We start from the raw sequence: 24,112 nt of genomic DNA on the forward strand, positions 1-24,112 counted from the left end.
TATATTCAAAAATAGCTTTTCTCGCGCATTGGAAATTCTCGAGTTTTCTTTATTTTCATTTGAGAATAAAAAAAATCAATAATAACTGACATATTCTCGAAAGTTATTGATATTGATTTTGACGTGTTTTTTAAATATCCTGATATATTTCTGAGAATATGGAAGATTCGAATTGCGTATTTGAATATTTAATTTTTAAAGTAATGACTCAGTCAATTTTTTTTGCAGTTATTTGTATTAATTTCCACATAGTTTTTAAAATCTGATATTATTTTTATTACAAATGAATTTTAAAATGAAACACACATTTAGCAACCCCTTTTTGAAGAGTCTGATTCTTGAGATTTTTTGGCGTAGTTACTGCCACGGATTTCATGATTTTTAATTTTTTTTTAATGTGGTGATGATTTACAAAAAGCAAAAAAGGAAATAATAAGTACATATTTTCTCCTACAAGATGCGAGAATATCATCCATAATATTAGAATAAGGAAAATAATAATGCATATTCAATTTAAAAAATTATATACAATTTTGTTTGATTCATATACTTTTTTTTATAAGCACTTTAACTCTGTTACTTAATTTGTATCATGCATAGCTGAAATTATTAAAAGTATCGTGCAAAAAGATATTAGTTCTAGAGTGATTTGCTACAGGTCTAAGGAATAACATACACAATTATTTGTATTGTAACTAACAAAAATTTCTTATGGAACTTGGTTAAAATATTACCCACAATCAGCTTGTATGTCCTAGTACATTTTTTCTCATTGTCTTCATTTATTTTTATTATAAATAACATTTTTGAAGTTTTATTTCACTCTTTCTTTTCTCTACTGCTATATTTTTAAAGAAGTTGAACTTAAAATTAAAAGAAACTTGAAACTAAATTTAACTAAATTAAATCCAGATTCCCAGTTATTTACATTCTGAATAATGCTGCTTTTATGATATTATTTGGAGTCAATGATAATATCACTCTTAAAGTTACTTGGTCATCATCAATGCCTTTTTGTTATTCTTGTGGGAAATTCTCCATTTTTTGTTCATAAAATTAGAAACAGAACCCTTTTGAGGACGCCTAGTGTGGCTGAGTGGTAGCACGTCGCGCTCTCGTGCCACAAGTTCTGGGTTCAACCCTCGGGCCATGCAAGGTTGACTCAGCTTTTCATCCCTTCAGTGGATGGATAAAATGAGTACCAAACATGCTTTGGAACTAATCACTGGAGGTTCTGCGTTTGACTGACCACCCAACCGGAACATCTGCTCCTGCACCCCAGAGTACAAGGGCGAGAAAAGAGATGGGCACAGTAGGCCTTGGCCCCTCTGTGGACTGTCACTGAGTTTACTTAGAACCCTTTTGAGAGATCACCTCCACCAATGACAAGTTATAAAAGATGCCTATTTTTACCCAATCAACTTAATGTTAAAAATTCCCCATAGTTAGATTAGACAACCCAATGCCAGATAAACAGTCTCGCATTAAGAAATGTTCCCACTTTGTCCCGACAATAATGTAATTATTAGGTTAATAAAAAACAACTTTAAAAAAAGCAACTTTTAAAAAAAAAAAAAAAAAAAGGAACGCAACTCTTTATGATAAAACATTTTTTTAAAACAGCATTCTATCATTGATCAGCTTACAGGAATATTCTTTTAAAGAAAAGGATGAATAATCAACATTTTAGATTGAATCTTTCAATCAGAGCTGTGGAGTTGGTGTCAAATACAGTATCCAAGTCAAAAATATTTGCTCAAATTGCCTTCATATATGTTAGTTATATGTTAGATCCTATAGGTTAAAAAGACAAAATAAAGTCTTTGATTTTATAAAAATCATTTAAACGAATCTTTATGATCATGTGAATAAAAATATTACTCTAATAAATGTTCTGTAAATAGTTAAAGTTATAATTTATCACAAGAATTTGAACATTCTTTGGTGTATTAGTGTGTAGAGAATCTATCATTATTTTAAAAAGATAAATAAATCTTAGTAAAAAGGGAAGTCAACAAGACACTTTTAGTTTAGGAAATTTTTATGATTAGCCCATAAGGAAGCATTATTTAGTTGCAAAGTGCTTTTCAAAAAGTTCTGATACGCATTTATAGCTAATAATTATAATTATTGGTTATAATTATTTATATAATATATAAGCTAATAAATAAATTTTTCATAGCTTATGATTATTTGATACCCATTATAACAAAAATGCATGCACTTCTCTTCAAATAATACATAATTATTCAGTTATAAATTTTTTTATACATTATCTTTTGACTACTAAATTTATTTAGGTAAGTTGCAAAGTTACATTGAAAGATACTGTAAATGAATTTAATGTTTCAGCAATTTTCTAGGTCATGAATATAAGTTAAAGAATCTTCTTGGAATGAAATATTTATTTTCAAGTGAACTACTAATGTCTAGTTCTTTTCTTTTAATGGTTTTACACAATTTTGATGTTTTGTAAATGTATATATTTTAAAAATGTATATATTATATGTTAAAATTTATATTTGTTACACTTTGAAATGTAATTCTAATTTTTCTTTAAAAAAAACATACTTGGAAATAAACATTTGGACAGTAATAATATTAATACTTATCTAGGATTTATAAAAAAAATTTATCTAGTATAAGTCAAGGTCGAGCATCTCAACCATTGATTCCTTAACTCTGGTTTCTGTGTATTGTGCTATTCGTTTTTTTTTTTTTTTTTTTTAATTGTCATAGCTATTTTCTAACATTTTATTTCTTCCAACGTAAGTTTGAATGCGAATTGTAAAAAGTATTTTGATAATTTTATCCTCCAGATTTTCAATTTAATGCTGAAAATCTTAGGCTATTGTGCTATTTAATTCTATACCACCTTTTAAAATTTCAACTCACCAATGATCATGATTTTATCAAATATTAATCAGTTTAACTGTGATATATATATTTTTTAAAATATGATATAACATCCTTTTGTTCATATAATATACAACAAAAGTAGTTCGCTAATTTGTTTAATGATATTTACTTTTTGTCATTATATGAAATTGCTAATTATTGAATTCATTTCTGTCAAATATCTAGTAACTTAAGTAAAGATGATGATTTTGTTCAAGAAATCAGGACATCTCTGAGATTTGTTTTTTCCAGCCTTTTGAGAAGAGTCTGTCAGGTATAGAATTATATATAAAAATGTATTCTTTGTGTAAATTATTTTTATCATTTTTAATTACATTATTATGTATATAAATTAATGTAACTTCAAAGAAATTTTTGGGATAAAAAATTTTAAATTTCAGAGATCTGTATATAATTGATAAATATAATATTTTCTTTGAAATATTTCTTTATTTCTAATATCTTCTTCATTTTTGTGATTTTTGATTCATATTAGCTATTTCAAAATTACTTATGTTCAATAAACTTGTATGCTCACTTGACTTGTTTGTTTTTAGATATTACAATTTTTGTCTCGAAATTTATTTATTTTTTTATTTTCTTTTACTCCATAAATTAAAAGAAAAAATTTGCAATAGGTTATCTTTCAGTAATGATGGATATGCATTTCAGGTTGACTTGGTGCAACTGATTACTGAGAAAGCTGCCAATGCTTTGTGCAAGCACTTGGATTGCTATCTTCAGGCGAGAAAGTTCCGTAAACCGAATTTGCCGATGGAAGAAACGGTTCTGTTCTTTCTCGGAGATAAGCTCCATCCAGCCATGCAAAGTAGACAAGAGGAACTTGACTACCTAAGAGAACTCACATCAAATCTTTTGCCCTTTCTGGTTCAACAGAAGTATCTGAATTGCAGGTTTTGATTTTTTTATAATAAATTCTATTCTTTTTCTTGTCCCTTGATATGGGCATAAAAGCACTCTTACGTTAATTTATCTAACAATTTCATCATCTTTAAAACAAAGATTTTAAAACATTTTGTCATTTCATACTCATACATGTTAAGTTTCATCTTTGTTGAAGTGAGGTTTGTTCAACCATTTTTTGCAAAAAGAAAATTATCATGTTGAGGGCTATCATCAAAACGAAACTGGGTTTGTACATACCTTAAAAGTACCTAATAGTACTTAATTTTGCAGCTCAAAAATTAAGCACTCTTAAAGGTCATTTTAATCCATGCTTTTTCTACCAAGGAAATTTTACTTTTTTTTATGATTTTAAAAGGAAGAATTCTGATTTTTTTTACTTTTTTCAATATAATGTTGTTAAGACATGCAAATTTAAAGTTTAACTTATCATTTAGGACATGCTAGATTTCATTGTTATTTGGCCTGGATTTTCAATTGTTTTTTAGACATTTTTCAAGTTTATTTTTTCATTCAGTTCAATTTCAGATTTGAGAAGTGACTATTTGTTAACAACTCTATTTTGGACACTTTTAATTCCATCATGATTCCACGGCATTTTTCCGGCTATATTCATTTTTTTGTTCAAGTTGTTTCTTTTTAACACATCCCTTTAAGAAGGATTTACTTAAAATTTCACGCCATGCCATGTTAGTTTTTTGGCTCCAAAATCCAATATTTTTAATATGGTGTTATTATGACACTCAAGTTTCAAATTTGAGTTGTCACTTTTTGGCGCCTTTGATTCATGACAAGTCATGAAAAATTTATGCCCATTTCTTATTGTTTTTTAATCCATTTCAACATAGTCTTCCAAATTCTGATATTTTTAATTAATACAATATTATTACAGCATGCGAATGGCGAATTTCAGTTATGATTATTTGGAAACGATTCATCCAACAATCACTTTTTATTGGTCTTAATTTCTTCGTGATTCCATCTTTGTTTGTGTTTTTATCTGACCCTTTTGACTGTAATATTCTTAAAATGTTATAATGACATGCAAATTTCGAATTTGAGTTTTCACTATTTGACCACCTCACTTCACACTGTTTGACCATGTCGTCAGGTTTCAAATTTCAATGTTTATTACAGCGTGAAAAGTTTGAACTTGAGTTACCAGTTCACGACAATTATTTTACAATACCTCCTCATTTATTAATAATTGTTTGGCCGTTATTTTTATGTTTTCTTCAAATTTTTACATGGTTTCATTTTTTTTTTCGTATTTTAGTATGAAATAATTTTTTGATATTGTTTTGCAATGATTTCATTGTTAAACCACATTGTTGTTCTACTCAGGTTATTTTTTTTTTTTTAGCAGTTATTTCAATTATTGATTAGCTTTTTGCCATTTCCACATCCTTTTTAAAACCCCGACATTTTTAATACAGTATCATTACAGCAGCAACATTTTCAAAATGCAAAAATTACACTTGACTTAGATGTGAATTATAGAGTATGTGAATTTATCTGAGGAATTAATTTTTTAAATGAATTATTTCTCTTTTAAAAATGTTTTTTTTAATTAAAATTTTTTGATTGTTTTGAAAATTTAAGGTAAAAAATACAAAAGAGCGATGCAATTTTTTGTGAAATAGTATTCCTCTTTTTTGGTTATTTGGTTAAAGTGCTTAATTTTTAAATCATAAAATCAATACAAACCCTGGTTTCAATATGAAATAGTATTTTATTTATTTATTTATATTTTGAATTTGCAGTTATTTAAATTATTCATTAGTTTTTAGCTATTTCCACATCTTTTTTAAAAACTCGATATTTTTAATACAATATTATTACAGCAGTAATATTTTCAAAATGTGAGAATTACGCTTCATATTTTTTTAATGGATTATTTCTCTTTGAAAATTAAATTCTTTTTTTTAAAGAATAAAGAAGCTTCCATTATTTTGAAAATTAAAAATACAAAAGAATGATGTAATTTTTTGTGAAATATTAGTCCCCTTTTTTTGTTAATCGGTTAGAGAGCTTAAAAGTGCTTAATTTTTAAATCATAAAATCAATACAAACCCTGACTGCAATAGTAAATGAAGAATAATATGCTTGACTTACAAATGTGTCTTTAATTTCTTTCACTCAGGTGCAGATGATAAAAATGACAATAAATAAATAAAAGTATTTAATGTAAATAAATATATTTATTTATTTTTTGAATCCAGTTACTAGTTTATTGGATGAATTTGCAAAATTAGAAAATGTAGTCAAAAAATTCAAAGCAAAGTATAACAAATGTATAGGGATACTAGAAGAAAATGTTGAAAATTGAAAATTTTCCTTTCCCTTAAAAGATAACTTTTACTGTTATTGAGAAAAACAGAATTTGTTATTATAGCTGTCAACTCTTCTACATTTTGCTGAAACTTTCTGCATTTATGTCCCATTTTCTGCCTTTCTGCACTGAGATTCTGCATTTTGAAATAAAAAATTTGTATCTTAAAACTGGTAATGTATATGTGAGTGAGAATAGGTTCTCAGACAATAACATCTTGAATTTTCTTTTGGCTTTACCCTTATCAATGTTGTAGGTCAGTAATTAATACAAAATATAAGATGTTTAATATCTGATAGTACAAAAAAAAGGAATCCTATTTTTCTTGTATTTTGAATCCATTTGAGCTGATTCCATTACTTGAAGAATATTGTATTCCAGTAAATGTTATGTTGATTCTTTGAATAAGCAATAAAAGTTAAAAAACTCATTTAAATAATTTTATAGTGATTCTTGTGCATTTTGAAAAAGGGAAGATTTGTAGATGTCTACACAATATACTCTTTCTTTCTTTTATACTTAAAGGAGTTCAAGGGTAATTTCAAGAGGCTACTTTTGACCTGTGAGTGTTAGGTTCCTTGTTTGTGCATTCTTAGGTACCACAATGACAACCATTGGTTACTGATATTTTTAAGTCTTCAGAATTTAACTCATATAATATCAACAAACAACTTGGAAATTAATATATATCGTAGGCAGTTTTGTCTTCAAATTATTTTATATCAAGAGTTTTTTCCGCATTTTAGCCTTAATGGCAACGTTGATTCTTTGTCTGCATCTTAAGGGTCAGGAAATCGAAAAAAGAAGGAAAAAAACATCTCTAAGCGGTCCCTTTAGAATTTTGACCCTTTTTATACAGTTTGATCCTCTTACTTTCACCTTGCAACATAGTTTGACTTATTTTCCCACTAATTTGTTAATAACTTCAACATCTAGATAGAGAAAGGGATAACTTTGTGCTCTGAATAAATAAAACAATATAAAATAGCACAGTCTAATATTTCCCATAAACAGGCATGCTATAATCATTATGGTGCTAGTATAATAAAGTGTCTTATTGGGTGTCAAAGCACAGAACAGAAAGAGAGAAACACTGAGATGCAGATGAAATTACATGTTAGGAACAAAGAGGCTTAATAAATGGGATTGGTTAAGAACTTTTTGAGATGAAAAGAATTTTACTATTTAGTTCTTGAGTTGTAATGCTATCTAAACTTTTTTTTGACATATTTACCGTTCTTTATTTTAGAGCAGCAACGTCATTGGTGAGAGAAATATTTTGTGGAATTGTTCTTCTTCCCGTGATGGATATTATTGGAGATCCGGTAAGTGTGTTTTTAAAAAAAACCTTTGTCATTCGCAGAAGCTTTTATTTATTTATTTGTGACTTAAGCAATAATAAATTTGCATCGTGTTTGAAAGAATTTATTACCATAGCTTATATGTAAAACTAGAAAATATTGTTGGAACTATACCGTTATGTCAGGTGTCGAGTAGCTCGGTTGGGGGGAGGAGGAAGTAAGAGTTTGATAATTATAACATATTAATAATTTATTTACAAGAACTTTATTTACAGACATTAAGTTGTTACATTGTTCTGCGCATCAGGCTTACTTGACGCGCACTCCTACGCTCTCTGTTACAAAATCATCTTTGTATATCCACATAATTACTACTGCCATCTAGTGGACAATCATTTTCTTTTAAATTTAAATAAAATTAAAGCTTAATGTTAACAATATATATATTTATATATATATATATATATATGAAAAAAGAGTCTATGATTTATTTCTCTTAAAAAAATCAAGGAAACTGCTACCAAGTATCTTAAAAATAGCTAAAATTTTAATGAAATTAACAAAAGAATTTTTAAAACAATAAATGGAGATATAAATATATAACTTGCTGCTTAGGAGACAAGATAATGCATTCAAACCTCCTTTCAAAATTAGTTACAAATTTGGTCAACAGATGTCACTGTTGAGTGAAATATTTTAATAGGGACCCACTTTTTGTAACAAGTATTAGAAGTCCTGCGTCCTAATGACCTATAGCTGTATCACAAACTTAACTTACAACGATTCAGTTTCAAAAATATGTATAATGATTTAAATATATGTTTATAAATAGTCATTTGTATTTAAATATGATTATGCAAACAGCTTATTTAAATAGTTATTACTTATTATTGATTAAAAAAGGGTCTATTGTTGTACTTGGTTAATATTTAAATTTTTTTTTCATTATAAAATGCCAGACAGCATTAAATATTTAAAATAAGTTCAGTCTTGCATTCTCTTTAATCCGTGTAATATTTTGTAGCATTCAAAATAATTGAAATTTGTTATGTATTTACTATGTGCTACAAAAAAATTTACAAATGCATACTTTTTGTTGTTAAATTTAGATATTATTTCGTTATTCATATCATGTCATTTTGTTTATTTTATAGGATATGATAAATCACCTATTAATTCTCTTTTTTGACAAAACTCCTGTAAGTATCTTGACTGTTTTTTAATAGCAAAAGCAATTTTTATAATTCATCAGCTAATAAAAATTACATTTTCAGATGTCTGATCTTCCACTCAGCAAGGAACCTAAAGTTGAATTTTTGTCAAACTTTATATTGACCCATTCTTCTGTAAAAAGACCAGTAAGTTGTATTTCTCTAAAATTAATTACATGTGAAAAATTAGTAGGTGTAAAAGTATCCCAATTACTATATTTTTCTTTACCTGATTTTGTGTGTGTGATGATAGAATCTGATACCGTTTTTTGATTGGCTAGAGTGCTGAAATGAAAAACCTGATGAAGATGACAGTGCAAGTTTCATTCTTTTTCAATCTGCTATGAGCAAAATTTATGGCAATGTTATCACCATACGTTATTGACCCTCTATTAAAATCCTGTCCATTGTAGGTATCTTAGAATGCTTAAATTTTAAATGAAGCTCTTTGTTCTATGACACTACAAGTTTCGGTCATTTACCAAGAATTTATCAGCTTACCAAATTTACAAACCTGTTACAAATTATTTTTTAAAAAATATATATATATGAAATATTTAACTAAATTTATTTTTGCCAAAAAATTTGTTTAGGTAAAGGACTATTAAAATAAGATTCAAATCTGTCCACTCAGCTCTTTATTTATTATCTAATAAATATATTCTAATGAATGTAAATATTAATTTTTTGTGATTGATTCTTGTGCAGATTCTACATACTGATTTGCAAACCATTTTAGAAGATCAGCGTCTTCTCTACGTTTTTATGCAGTTCTTAAAAGAAGAGTCTTCTCTCAATGTGCTTCAGTTCCACTTGAGTGTTGGTAAGAGACATTTATCTGTACAAAACATTCAGAGATATTTTTAGTGTTCATCAGGGTGACCCCAGAACAAGAAGTCGAGCAGATTAGAGATAAATCAGGAAATTATATCCGTGGATGCCTCTATTCAGTACTGGGGACTGAAATAATCAGTAGATTAAGTTTCATAAATTAATACTTTTTTTTTCATTTGTTTTTAATATTAAAATTTCTGTTTTACCTTAAAAAAATTTCTGTTAAATAAAAATTAAAATTGCATTTTAAAGTAAGCATTGTTAATTTTTATAGTTATTGCAAAATGATCAAGTATTGGTGCAGCTCAGTTATGAAAGAATGAGATGCAACTTCAATAAAATTTGTACTATTGTTATATCTAAATTTTCTTGTTTTTATTTTCTCAAGGTTTGGAATGCTGGCCAAAGTTAAATTGAGATTATTATTGTTATTTTTTAATTTTATAGAGATAGGACAAAAAATAGATAATGGAGAAGTGAAAAATAAGTAGAGATATGTAGGGCTTCATGAACAAATTAGTGGTTTATTATTCAGTGATTAATGTAAAGCGTTGTATAAGGTTAGCCGTTATTTTTATCTTCTTTGCTGTGGGGGATGAAGGAAAAAACTAGATAATTTATTTAATATATGACTCCTCCTCATAGAAAGGTGCATTTTTAAGTCAATGAGCTATAAATTTCTGAAAATTCTAGTAAACAGCTCTAGATAGTGTTACTTTATCAAAAAAATAAGTTCAGTCTTGAAATATTTTTAAAGTGGCACTATGTATATCAATCCAGAAAAATAAGGAAACTTTCAGGGAATTAAACTAAAATACACTAAAAGTCAGCGAGTTTATGTCCCAGGTACCTTAAAATCTGATATTTTTCAAAAATAATTTGTTATAACTTTTTTTTAAAAAAAAATATGCTTTCTTTCAACTTGCATAGCACATTTAAGTATTTTGTAATATATTTTATATCTAATAACAAGTCTTGAATAAAAAAATTATTAATAAAACTCATAAAACTAATTAAAAAATCTAGGAAATTCAATAGAATCCGTCTGGAATGTATTCTATTTAGGTAGTAATTAATCAAAAGTTAAGTTATCAATAAAATTAGCTGTTACAGTAGTTTACAATTAAAAACATTAAATTTAGAAATTGTTTTTTTTATTTATATTTCCCATAAAAAAATTAATTAAAAATATAAATAGAAACACTGACTTTCAGAAGCAACAAAGTATGAACATGTACTTTTTACTTTCCCTACTTGTATTTTTTTCCTAAATAATTAATTAAAATTACAAATAGAAGTACTGACTTTCAAAAGCAAAAATGTATAAGCATGTCCTTTTTATTTTCGCGCTATTTTTAACATCAGTTATAGATTTGCCATGTATGAAGCTCATTGCCTTAACCTTAATCATATTTTGTTACAATGGTTCCGTAATAGAAATAATTATAACTGTAAAATGCTTTAAAAGCATTTTTTGCCTTTTTTATACTTTTTAATGTGTTTTTTTCTTATCTAGGAATTTTATTTTCCAACCTAAAATCTCATAGCTTAGTTCTATTTTAAAATGCTTACAAGAAATAAATATTTTTTCATTTTTTAGGAATCGATTGATTAATTTCAATTTATTTAAAATACTCACCTGACAATGAAATGTTTTTTTTTAATTATATTAAACGAAACGAGTATTTACTTGAAATTATTTTCCCACAGATGAATTCAATACAAGAATATTGAATCCAGATTTGACGCATGAAGAGCTGGAAGCCCTTCACTTGCAGGCTCAACAAATGTATAACACTTACTTTGCACCCCATGCTCTTGACAGAATTAACTTTGATGATGAAATTGTGCAAGAAATCAAAGATAGTAAGTTCCATTTTTGTTCAAAAATGAAACAATTTTGAATAAATATATTTTTTCTCATGATTATTTTTCAATTTTAAAAGCCTTTATTTGGTACTTAATTTATGGTTTATCACACTGGTATGCAAAGAGGGGGAAAGTGACTAGGAACACAGGCATTCACCATAAGAGGCATCCATCGTTAAGACGCCGTTCCCAGCAGATCACAGAAGTCAAGTATCACTGGCTGCGGTCAGTGTGCGGATGGGTGACCACTTGGATCAGTCTGCGTAGGGACCGAGGGTGTGCTGTATTGGTCCTCGTTAAACTGTTCTACTGTAAAGTGCTCAACTTCACGTGCATGTCGTTGGGCTACCGAAGCAGGGTGCCATCCCCTCTGCAGAGGATCAAAATTTTGATGGCATGTTTTCGGATCATTCTCAGGGATGTTTCCCAGACTGTCACCAATAGCCCATTGTGCAGCTCTAGTGTGACGTAAATGAACTACAACTAAGACACAAAAAATTTAAATCCATTACAATTTATAATAAATTTATACAAGGCAAATTTTTTATGAAGTATGGTTTTCAAACAAATTTTATATTATTAAAAAATAAAGATTTTTTTTTATTTTTAAGAATAATCTATTCGAAATAATAAATATTTTATCTCAACAATTCCAACTTATCTTACATATAAAAAAAATTAAATATGAATTTTAAATTAGCTTATAATTATTATTAAATTAGCTTTTCCCCTTGAAACTATTACACTTCTCATTAAAGAAACATTTAATGAGGGAGCTGGTCCCAGACATGCAAAAGGGCAACCGAGGTATAAACCTAGTAAGCGGCTGCGTAGTGGGCCCCGAATAAAGGGGGTGCCATAGTCAAATAATGCACTGGAGCCTTTCTGTAGTCGGTCGTTAAACCAAAAGCTGACTGTGTCCTAAGGCTCCATAATGGAACAACTAAATAGAAAAATGCAATTAAAAATTTGAATATTGAAATAAATATGAAAATTTAATAATACACAAAAAATAAGCGTTTTTCTGTAATGATAAATGGGAAGTTGCAAATAATGGTGCAACATTGGTCTATTCACAAAAAACAATTAATACAAAATTTTTAAGGGAAGCAAGCGAAAGGTGGTTTCTGATTTGTCAGCAAAATTAACAATTAATATATTGAAGGGAGAATATAACAGACACTCCTTGAATTTCCTGCTGCACAGTGCTTTGAAAAGAAGTATCCATCTAAAATTGTTATTAATTTTTCAAACTCTAAGATTATATCAGAAATTTCTAATGCAAGTTATACTTTTTGCTTAATCCTAAAAGTTAATACGAAATTTATTGCTTTCCTTCAGTTAAATGATAATTTTATAAATTTTCACGTATGAAAATGTAATATCAATTTAGGAATTTTATGATCATATTGTTTTTTTTTTATTTTATCAATATATGATTTCTTAATAATGCTTTATTTAAAAGAGAAAAAAATTTCAAAAACATAAAATTTTTTTCCTTTTAGTTAGTTTGAAATAATGTGAACTTGTTAGATTAGCAAGGTCTGTGCCAAGCATTTGCCGAATAAAATTATGTTTTGACTAAAGTATTGGCGAATGATTTTTTTCAATGGAAAGAAAAATATATGTTTAACTCGATCCTCAAAATTACGTCAAAACGAATTTTTCTAAACAAATCAGTGTTTTTTATTTTATTATAGTAATTTTCGGTCGATGTGCTGCATAACCAATTAGAATTGAGTTAAAATAATATAAGTCTGAAGCAAACTACCTTAAAATTTCCATTTTGCGAAGACTTTCAAAAATTGACAAATACTTTTGATATTTGCCTAAATTACTGGCTAATAATATGAAATCCTTAGCACGGGCCCTGGGTTAGTATTCATTACTTCGATTAGTTAATAAATTTGTCCTTTTTTCTCTGTTCTATTGCATTTTCTTTTATTTTTTGAGATTTAAAATATTTTCATTTAAAATCATTAGTTAATTATTCTGTAATTTTATGATTTTATCTAGGTGGCTTGTTAAAGCAAATTTTTAAAAAATAATATGTATTGTCATTGATTAAATGTTGATTTTTCTCAGATTTCAAAATTTTATGTGCTTCTGTATTTATGAGACTTAATTTTCCTTATTTGTTACCCTATCCTATTAATAAATTATGATCTTAAATATGTGTTAATTTTTTTTTCAAAAAAGTTCAAAATGTTATTTTTTTTTTCTTATTTTAAAATTTAGTAATAATATTTATATTTTAAATATCTCATTTTCAGATTCTTACTGTTTTTCTTTAAATAGAAATATTTTTAAAATTTCTTAAATATTTACAAAGTAAAAATTATTTCACAATATTAAGTTTTTTCTTCTAATATCCTATAAAAATTTTGAAATTTTTTAAATGTGTCAAATTTTTACTCTATTATTAAGATGTCAAAACATTTATGGTATTTATTTTTAAGTTTTAGTTTAGTGCTCAATATTTGCTAACACTTAAAAATTAGCACGAACCAGCCCTGCATGCAAATGCCTTGACACAGCTTTTTTATCTAATTGAGGAGTTTGTTTTAGGCATATTCAAACACATTTACACACCGCCGGGCAGTGGTCAGCTTATAAAATATACATGATAAGGGAATGAGTTTAAAAAATTGAGACTTAATGTAACACTGCATTGTTTCTATCTTTTCAGTTATTTCTGGTCGATCAGAAAATGTGATAAAACTAAGGACAACTACACCTCTCTTCAGAGCCTATGACCACGCCTATCGTCTGTTGGAAAACACTTATTGTCCAATGTTTATGCAGAGTGAGAGGGTTGGTACTTTCAAATAGTCATATACTCTTTAAAAGAAGGCACTTACTATATATATATTAACACTTTCTATTCCTTTTATAGTATTTTAGCTTGCTTTGTGGTGAACGAAACAGCAATTCAAATGCAAAGGGTGGAGGAAAGTAAGTTTGTTTGGTGTCTTTAAAACATTTTTATTAGTTAATTTAAATAATTTGAAATTGTATTGAAATATTTTACTGTTCCTTTTTATTTTATCACTATGAGAAGTTTATTTTTATCTATGTAAGTAAATTTTAATAAAAGTGTAATTTAATACACTCAATACATTTGTTTCTATTCTCTACGTCAGAAGTTAGTCAATACAGCATCTTTTAGTTGTGCCAACCGCCAGATTTGAGAGGAAAAATTGAACCCACTAATTACTATACCTGTAAAAATTTCTCATTTTGGTGTACAGTCCGCAAAAAAAAAAGATATCACCCTGAATAACTTTCGTTCTAATGATCCGATTTTCATGAACTAAGTGTCAATCTTAATGGTTCCTGGGGGTGACCTCAAATATGCTAATTAATTAGTGCTAACTATTAATTAAGTTACGAAATCAGACACAAAAACGTACTTTCTCTGAATAAACATATATTTTTTTTACATATTTGGGATCTAGACACTTGAATTAGGGGGGGTAGACAAAATTTTAAAACAAATGGGTCGTAAATTGGGTTGCAATAAAGGTTTATATATTTGGCGATAGTCCAGAAAACCGCCAAAAAAGTCGCCTGCGCAAATAAATATTTTAAGATAACCCATTGACTGATTCAAAAGAGAAACGCTTAATTTTACTAGGTTGCTAGGCAACCAATTTCTGACTGTAAAAAAATTGAAATAATGTTTTGTGATTGCTCTGAGAGGTTTAGTTAATAGTTAATAGAAAACATCTCGAAGTTTCTAGGCAATAAACAATTTTTAAGTTCATTTTTGTCCAAAAAGCAAAAAAAAAAAAAAATATTTTTTTATTCTCCTTTGAAAAGAAAATTTGAATCGATTTATAAGTTTTTAGAATTTAAATACATGAACTTTTTATCTGATATTATTTAGATTATGCTATTTTTGCTATGTTTATTCGAGGATTTCATACTAAAATCAAATTAACATAACTTATACAAAATTTTAGCTATATACAAAATTAGCTATATACAAAATTTTAGGGATAATGATTTTTACAGCTTTAATCGAGTCTTCTAGGCATGAAAGTTTGAAGAAGAAAAAAGTGCTTGAAAAATAAAATGTAGATTGTATAGTAATTCTAATGCACATTCACAAGGTTTTCTATAATTTACGATATTTCTTTTTTCTATAACTCAATGAATTGCTGAATGTTTAGTGACATTTTAAAAACATTGAAATATTTTATGCTTAAGAATAAGATATTGAAATAATATGTTGCATATTGTATGATTCATTGTTTAAAAAACTGCTTCATTTTGCTAGATATTTACGTTACATGGTTTTCTTTGGATAAAGATGACTAGCAAATAGCATCCACATGTTTCGATACATTCTGAAACTTACGTTCGCAAATTCACCATAAAATGTCGCACAGCATATTCTTCAATTACGATAAGTTACATTTACCACCAAATACTGCTACTATGATTATTTTTGTTTTCTTATATATATATATATATATATATATATATATATATATATATATATATATATATATATATATATATATATATATATATATAAATATATATATATATATATATATATATATATATATATATATCTGATATGATACTCTCTTTTTAAACAGAGCTCGTAAGGCCCTTAAGATACTGAAATGGGGGCACGAAAACTTAAAAGATTTTTTTTTCCTAATGCCCGTCAATTCAGGCATCTACAGGGCGACAGATATCTGTGTGGCCTAAGGATTCCTAACGAGCATCAAACATTCTCAAAATTAAGTGTTCATTCACTGGAAAATTTAGTGTTTATTCAATTTAAGAACTGTTCCTTCACTTGGTTATCTTACTACTTATTATTTAAACCACCTAAAGCTTAAAACAATATTATGTAAGTAATCTAAATTTTTTTTACATAATTTGCATTTAATAACAAATATGTCGACATGCATTTAATAACAAATACGTCATTTAGCTAAAATTACAAATTTTGAAATTTTTATGATTTTTTTTAAAGACAAGCTAAGCTTAAGTATTCCATCACTGGTTAGTTTACCCTATAAGATTTTGAGAAATTTGCGATGTTGTGAGAGATGCTTAAAAATGTTGACTACGTATTTTTATTAATATTTATAAAATATATATTCGAGAAATTGATGAATATTTTATTCCAAATTTATTCATTCGTATGTATATTATTGAAATTTTATCAGTTATTGAGAAGAAAAAAAACTAAAAAATAAAAAATAATCACATTAAAGACAATCTGTTGTATAATCATATTCTATCAGAAGCATGCTTTTATAAAACTCCACATTCTCTGAATAAAATGTATTTTATTCAATAAAATGTTTTTTCAAATTTCTTTACTAAATTGCAAATAGAATTTTAGACGACTAAAAAGGAAACATCGTATTTTATAGCTTAAAAAATAAAAATGAAAAGATAAGCAAACGATTATTAGCGAAAAAAATATGAATGAAATTTTATGCTAAGCGCGCGAAGTCAAGTTCCTCGCAAGTTTATCACATTTTAATATTAATCGCCTCATTTAATCATTTCTTCATTGTCGCCAAATTATTTTTTTAAAAATAATTAATTTTAATTTTTCTCAGCTTCTAATAAATAAAAACAGTTGAAACTTTAGATTTTTCAATTGAAAAATAAGTAGATTAATATGGTATAAAAAAATTCCTACCTTATAATTCAAAAATTTTTCTTCCTTAATTTAATTAAATAATAAAAAATAATTGACAATTATTAAAAATTATATTTTTCATGAAATTATCTCTGGGTAAATGAGTTTTATGACTGGGTGAAATTTTCTTCGAATTGCTTTATTAGTTTTTAAAATATGACTAAAAACGTAAAAAGTGAAATTAACATTAAGGGGTACGAACTTTGGATCGCTCTCCTGGTGAAACTATGGGGACCATATTTCCCAGATTGCGGCTACCCCCTATATTTTGAAGGTTAAGAATCCAAATATGTAAGAAAAAATATATGTTTATTCAGAGAAAGTACGTTTTTGTGTCTGATTTCGTAACTTAATTAATAGTTAGCACTAATTAATTAGCATATTTGAGGTCACCCCCAAGAACCATTAAGATTAACACTTAGTTCGTGAAAATCCGATCATTAGAACGAAAGTTATTCAGGGTGATATTATTTTTTTTTTTTGCGGACTGTACAAACGATTATTGTTAGATATTATTTTTCATTACATTTTGTCTTATGATTCTAAATTTAATGTGTTGAAAACCCCTTATCATTTTGATCTTATTTTAAGAAGTACAATAAAGTACTTGAAAAATCTCTTTGCAGCATTTATTGTTAGCAGGGGTCTGTCCAGACATTTTGTAAAAGGTCCTATTTTTGTAAAATTGTGAAAAAATTACTTGTTTGTAAATATTAAATAAACGTTAAGTCACATTCTTCCAACCAGGATCCTGCTTTTGTGCAAATAGGGTCCTGTTATTGCAACAAAAAAAAAATTTCAAAGAGTTTTTAAATTGTAAGTAGAACAAGATTATGCTCAACATTGTAAAATTATAATAAAAAAAAAGAAATTTTCAAAAATAAACAGCAATTGCTGCTACTAAATTAGAGATGCAACATACAAATATTTGGTATTTATACTATACTGCTGTACGCAGAATATTCATTTCGGACGAATAATGCAGAAGCATCTGCCGAAGACAAAACTTAATTCGTTTACATCCGTCTTTCATTTTTTTCCCCTGGGAAGGGCTTATTAGATTAACAAAACAATAATGGAGATGAACAAATTTGTGAAGGGTCCGCTTAAAGGATAAATTATTTTGTAAAGGGTCCGTTTTTAAATTTAAATATTTAATGAAGGGTCCGTTTTCATGAAAAGATATTTTGTGAAGGGTCCGTTAACGGACTCAATTTTTTTTTTTACATAGACCCCTGGTTAGGAACCGCAGCCTTGCTTTATGAAGATAATGAAAAGTACTCATACGTAATAAAAAAATTGAAGTATAAAAAAATATGTTTGTAATGAAAAGTACATAGAGGAGACCCAAAATAATAAAGCATTTTTTATTAAAAAAATTTTTATTAACTTTTTACAATATTCCTTCAGTTACCTTCAAAGTACTCTCCATTAAATATGACGCACTTGTCAAGTCTTTTTTTTTTCCTTCACTGTTTGATGTATCTCTGAAACTCTTCAGCTGAGATATCACCCATTGCCCTTTGCCAAGCTGCTTTTACTGCCTCAACCTCATTATAATATTACCCTTGCAGATTTTTCTTCATTCTCAGAAACAGGAAAAAGTTGCATGGGGCTTGGTTTGGCATATATAGAAAGTGAGAAACGACAGGCTATTACAATTTATTAATTAATTTATTTTTTTGATCCTGTGTGAGAAATTGAGAAACAGATTAAATGGGAACTGTGTCCCTTTTAAAACCCTTCGTCAAAATCCTCTGGCACGAGTTCCAACTCACACCTGTCTTTTCTGTAATTCGGGTGATCAGAAAATTATTATCCTCGTTGTTTTTTTGGTAGATTTTTTTCAATAGTTTCATCATTTCGATATTGAAGGGTGCTCAGAATGAGCACAGTCATAAACACTCATATCACCATGTCAGAGAGAACGCCATACCACAGGAGGAAATTTTCGTCGCAAAATCTCTTTCACCTCCATAATTAATTTAAAGTAAAGAAAAAATGAGTTCAGACAAACCTAGAGTAAGCCATGAAGTTTTAAATACTGAAACGAAATTTTTGAAGTATCAAAATGAAAATAAATCATGCAGAAATCAACTTAGGATTTCGGAGTGGAAAAATTTTCTTCTAATAATTTGTTTGTAATTTTATATTTCAATATTGTTTTTTAGCAATTTAAACTTATTTGCTTACTTTAAGTTTGCCTCTACTCAATTTTTCTTTCTTTTAAAGTAGTAATGGAGGTGAAAGAAAATTTGTGATGAAAAGTTTCTCTCATGGTATGACATCCTCTTAAGGCACCCGAGCTACTCGAAAACTTGGTTGCTACTCATACCATTCTTTTAAATAAAAAAATAAGCATATCTGTTGGTGATGTCCTCCTGGTTAGTGAATTCGATTATAGGCTGACTACCAGATTTAAGCTTTAAAAAATTTCTAAAACCTTCTTAGATTCGGAAATATAAGGTAAGTATTATAAAATTTATATGTAGTAAATGTTTATAAATTTCAGCAAGTGAACATTGTGAGCAAATAAATTTACTATATATTCTGTCAAATATATATTTATATTCTGCATTTAGATGAGTTTATATTGGTTCACTCATCTAAAATAATGTGTGAAGCATTGGAAGCTGTGTCAGATTTTAAAAATATAATGAAAAGATGAACATGCCACAAATTTCATTAATTTATAAAAATGCTTCAATATTTGTAAAATGTGAAACTACAAATAAAATAAAAGAAATGTAATTCTAAATTAAAATTAATTGTGAATCATTTGATGATGTTTAAAATTTGCTTTGCTGTGCTTTGGCTTGCAACTTTGTTAGAAAAGTCTTTGAATTCGTGATATCAATATTTCTCTGTATTACGAGATAAATAATAGTCTTTAAAGATTTTTGCTCAATTTATGCATTTCAAATTGTCATAATTTATTAAAAATCTTGAAAGGCTTCTTTATGGTATATTATCTATTTTTTTATTTTCACAGAGGCTCAAAAAAAGGAAGTTCCAATCCTTCAGCTATATCAAAACTGGGCAACAAGTTGAAAGGTGTCTTTACCGCTCATGTTGGTATGTGTCCAATCTAAAAAAAAAATATTATAAATCATTTTTCACATTTATACAATTTATTTAGAATTTTTATTTGTAATGATTAGCTCAATAGTGTGCAAGGACTATCTCTCCTATTTTTTTATAAATTTAGATTCCATTTTTTTTTATATATTTTTATAACAACAGTAAATTGTAATCAAATAAAAAAAACAATGAAAAATATATTAATGACAACCGAAGCTGAGGTCGTCAGGGAGTACCAGCCCCGAAAGTCATCAAAATAGTACCAAATCTTTTCTGTCGAGAAAGCAAGACAAAGGTCTAAAATTTGCTCTCTCTGTCACTCAAAGTACTAGTCTCTCTGTACAAATTTTAGACCTTCGTCTTGCGCTTTCGATAGAAAAGGTTCTGAGTTTGTTTTTTTTTTTGGAATATTTCTCTTGTGAACAATTTATTTATATTTTCTACAAAATAAAACGCAGCTAAACGAGGGAATATTGCTTTTCTTCGCCGAACCTTAGAAAAATCTTGCAATGAACCTGCTAAAAAGCCAGTCCTGAAATTCACAATAACAATAAGTAGTCATTGAGGTTTAAAGAAAAAATAAATCTAACAACTAATTTAATAATTTTATGTAAAAATTCTGTAAATTCTGTTTATGTAAAAATTAAATATATATTTGTTCAAAATATTCTTCCTTAAGCAGTTTCTTGTATCAAATATTTTTCTTAAATATTATAAAATTCTGAAATGGAAATCCCTATAAATATTTAACAGTTAACATTAGCTAATTTTAGAAAACAATTTTGAAACATGCAGATAAATGTTAACTAGTTAAAACCGTGTAAAAAATATTTAAACGGCATACCAAATAAGCTCGTCAAAATTCAATAAAATGAATTATTAAAAGTTAGTTATTTATTTGCTAAATTACTTTCCCTTAACTTACGCACCTTAACTATTCATAATTTTATAAGCACCTTAACCTATGCACTTTAACTTTTCTTAACTTTACTTATGCACATAAAAGAGGATTTTATTATTTTTATTAGGACTTCATTACTTATTTAAAATAGTTCAAGCTCACGATTATTTTTTTTACCATGCAGCAAATCCACCACCAACCAGCCAATCTGCTTTATATTATTGATATCTTCCGATCGGTTCGATGTCCTTGACCGGCCAGCAAATGGTTGTAAAATTATAAGCCTCAAAAAAAAAAAAATTATAATTGAGTTTATATTAGAGTAATTATTAATATTAGAGTAATTGTTAGAGTTTAGATTCAATCTTGTTAAATAACTGTATAGAGCTGTGATAGTTTAAGGGATGGAGTGTTCTCCTTCCAATGAAGTGAACCAGGTTTGAATCCCAGTACATACGAATTCCGCATCCGGCTTGCACCGACCACAGTGCTGACGTGAAATATCCTCAGTGGTAGATGGATCATGGGTTAGAGTCCCCTTGTCAGAAGGCTAATCATGGGAGGTTTTCATGGTCTTCCTCTCAGTCTAACGCAAATGTGGGTGAGTTCTATCAAAAAGTCCTCCATGAAAGCAAATTTCTCTCAATACTTGGTCCAGGAGTTCCCTTGTCTTCTGGATTGGGTTCAGAATTACAAGGCTACTTAGTTGAGCATTAGTAGTCTTAAACTCAGAAATTGAGTCGGCTGTTCGACGACGGTTATAAAAAATAAAACAAAATAACTGTATAATAATGTCTTTTTTCATGTGCAGATGATGGTCAGATGTATGAAGAAGAATCTGGGATTGATTTAGCTGAAGCAATGTTTGTGAGTAGTTCTCCTTATCTGTTGTCTTTTTGCAAGTCTTAGTTTGTAAAAAGGTGATAATGAACATTTACTTGTTTTCCAAAGACGGATTCCTCGTCCATAGCATCTGAAAGTGAGAGTGCATACACAATGGAGGATGATCCAAGATTGAAGAACTTGAGTACGTGGAGGGTATTCATTCCCCAGGTGATGATGCGCATGGACAGCAACTGCAAGTATTACCACACCTTCAGAATTGAAGTACAAAGGATTGATGTTGGGGATAAAGGTTGTCATTACGTTTTTTTTTTCTCCCTTTTAAGTTCGTTTTTTATTTTAATGCTGGTAGACGCTCCTAAGAGAGTGTCTTTCCAAAACAGAACAGATATTTTCTCTGGAAAGACTCACAAATTCTGTGGCTTTTATCATGAATTCTCATATACATAAAGATACAAAGACAAGAAAAGAAAAAAAGGATTTTAAATGAGAGAAAAAGAAAATGTTTTACAAATTCTTTTAAGATTTTGAAGCTTTTAAAAAAAAAGAGACTGATTTATCAAGTAAAAATATTGCACAAATTCAAAATAAAGATGCAAATAGGAACGTAGAAAGCAAGAAGGGAGAAATGTTTTTTCTTGAATTTTTGTGATTTTTTTACTTGAAAAATTTATTTTTACGAATTAGTCTTTCTCTCTTGTTGTGCACTGCTATATTATTATATTGATATATTCTGTTTTCGCTGCATTAATACAATATTAGAAAGCACTATTTTTGCAGATATAATCGTGTAGGCTGATGGGGAAATTTTATCTTTTCATTATTTTTTTAATTTTAATCATTTCTTTTCTTTTTTTGTTTCTTTTCTTATTTTCTATGTGATTTAATTGTGTGTTATGGGTTCTATATACTTACAGTTTATGTGCAGTTAATAAATCTTAATCTTTCTTTGAAATATATATATTGTGTATATATATATGTATATACATGTATAAAACATCTGACAAGTTTTTTTATATTAATTCTTTGTCTAAAATCTCTCTTTTAATTCATTATCCAGAATAAAAACCTTTCTCGTTATAAATTATTCTATTCTCATAATTAATTTGTTTCCTGCAAAAAGAAAAAAAGAGTTTTTATTTCTTAGAAAAAATTATCATAAAAGTTTTCCCTTCAGACACCTCAATGAGGAAAACTGCCCAAAATTCAAATTTTTTCCTCCGCTACTTATATTTTTACAAAAAAAAAATAAAAATTTATGTAAACTCCACCAATTTGATCAGTTGTAGTCTCATTTAAGTTATTAAATATTTTTTTTACTTAAAATAATGTTTGAAAAGAAAGGTAATTAAATAAGATTTAATATAATAGCCTTTCACAAAGAACTGACATTAATAGATTATGTTAAAATAAATCATTCTTCTTATTTTTAATTTCAAAGTTGTAGTAAAATTTATTTTTTGACTTAAATGAATAATATTTTCTTAATTTCAGACACTCCAGAAGATATGCATTGGACAGTTGAAAGGTATTTTTTTTCTTCTCTGACATAAATTTTGTAGAGAAATAGCTCATAAAAATATATATGCTTCACATAACTTTATATTTGTTTTGAATAATAAGAAATGTACTATACGAAACATTATTATTAAAATTTACAACCAGGCTAAGTATGCAAATAATTCACTGTTATTATTAATAAAAAATCCAATTTATTTTTATTCTTTTTTCTTATTTAAAAAGATTTATTATATATTTCATTAAAAATTATAAAATTATTGATATAGAAAAAAATAACACCTATATTTCTATAAACCAATTTTTCATGCTTTAAAATTTTTGAATTTGATACTTATATTTAAAACTGCTTCGATTTTAATTATTTGAAATTTTTACCTTTTTAAAAATTTTTAAATATGTCTGAAATTTGAATTAAGTTTTTGCAATAATTACTTGAAAATTGTATGGCAAAAAATTTATTTGGGTTTTAATGTTTAAAAATATTATTGCATTTTGTTTTTATTTAATATATTACGCTACATCTTATCAAAATGTGATTTTCAGTTGTTATTGTTCATGTAGTTGTTATTGTTGATTTTACTTGGTTTTTTTTCTTAAAAACGATTTCTTTTTAGTATTTTGCCCAAATTAATATGCAGTAAATTATCTGTAGTGATTGGGATTAGACCTATCCAAGCATTTGGACTATGGAAGTAACATCAATAAATTATTAAAATTAAG

The 24,112-nt window shown here is 27.4% G+C and overlaps 1 protein-coding gene across 2 annotated transcripts in view; it reads left to right on the forward strand.

Annotated features, from left to right (window-relative positions):
- Positions 1 to 24,112, forward strand: part of LOC107445409 (sorting nexin-14) — a 59,768-nt gene that overhangs the window by 10,469 nt on the left and 25,187 nt on the right. For both annotated transcript variants that reach the window (XM_087149755.1, XM_087149756.1), the window contains exons 6-18: positions 3,085 to 3,172; positions 3,571 to 3,812; positions 7,404 to 7,479; positions 8,610 to 8,654; positions 8,730 to 8,813; positions 9,375 to 9,489; positions 11,211 to 11,366; positions 14,059 to 14,183; positions 14,266 to 14,324; positions 20,039 to 20,121; positions 21,840 to 21,895; positions 21,980 to 22,163; positions 23,366 to 23,399. In XM_087149755.1, coding sequence (XP_087005881.1) covers positions 3,085 to 3,172; positions 3,571 to 3,812; positions 7,404 to 7,479; positions 8,610 to 8,654; positions 8,730 to 8,813; positions 9,375 to 9,489; positions 11,211 to 11,366; positions 14,059 to 14,183; positions 14,266 to 14,324; positions 20,039 to 20,121; positions 21,840 to 21,895; positions 21,980 to 22,163; positions 23,366 to 23,399 — 1,347 coding nt within the window. The remainder of the gene's footprint in view (positions 1 to 3,084; positions 3,173 to 3,570; positions 3,813 to 7,403; positions 7,480 to 8,609; positions 8,655 to 8,729; positions 8,814 to 9,374; positions 9,490 to 11,210; positions 11,367 to 14,058; positions 14,184 to 14,265; positions 14,325 to 20,038; positions 20,122 to 21,839; positions 21,896 to 21,979; positions 22,164 to 23,365; positions 23,400 to 24,112) is intronic.

This window comes from Parasteatoda tepidariorum, chromosome 8 (assembly GCF_982258835.1).
Source record: "Parasteatoda tepidariorum strain Cologne lab strain chromosome 8, Ptep-v5.0, whole genome shotgun sequence".
In the NCBI taxonomy this organism is placed as follows: Eukaryota; Metazoa; Arthropoda; class Arachnida; order Araneae; family Theridiidae; genus Parasteatoda; species Parasteatoda tepidariorum.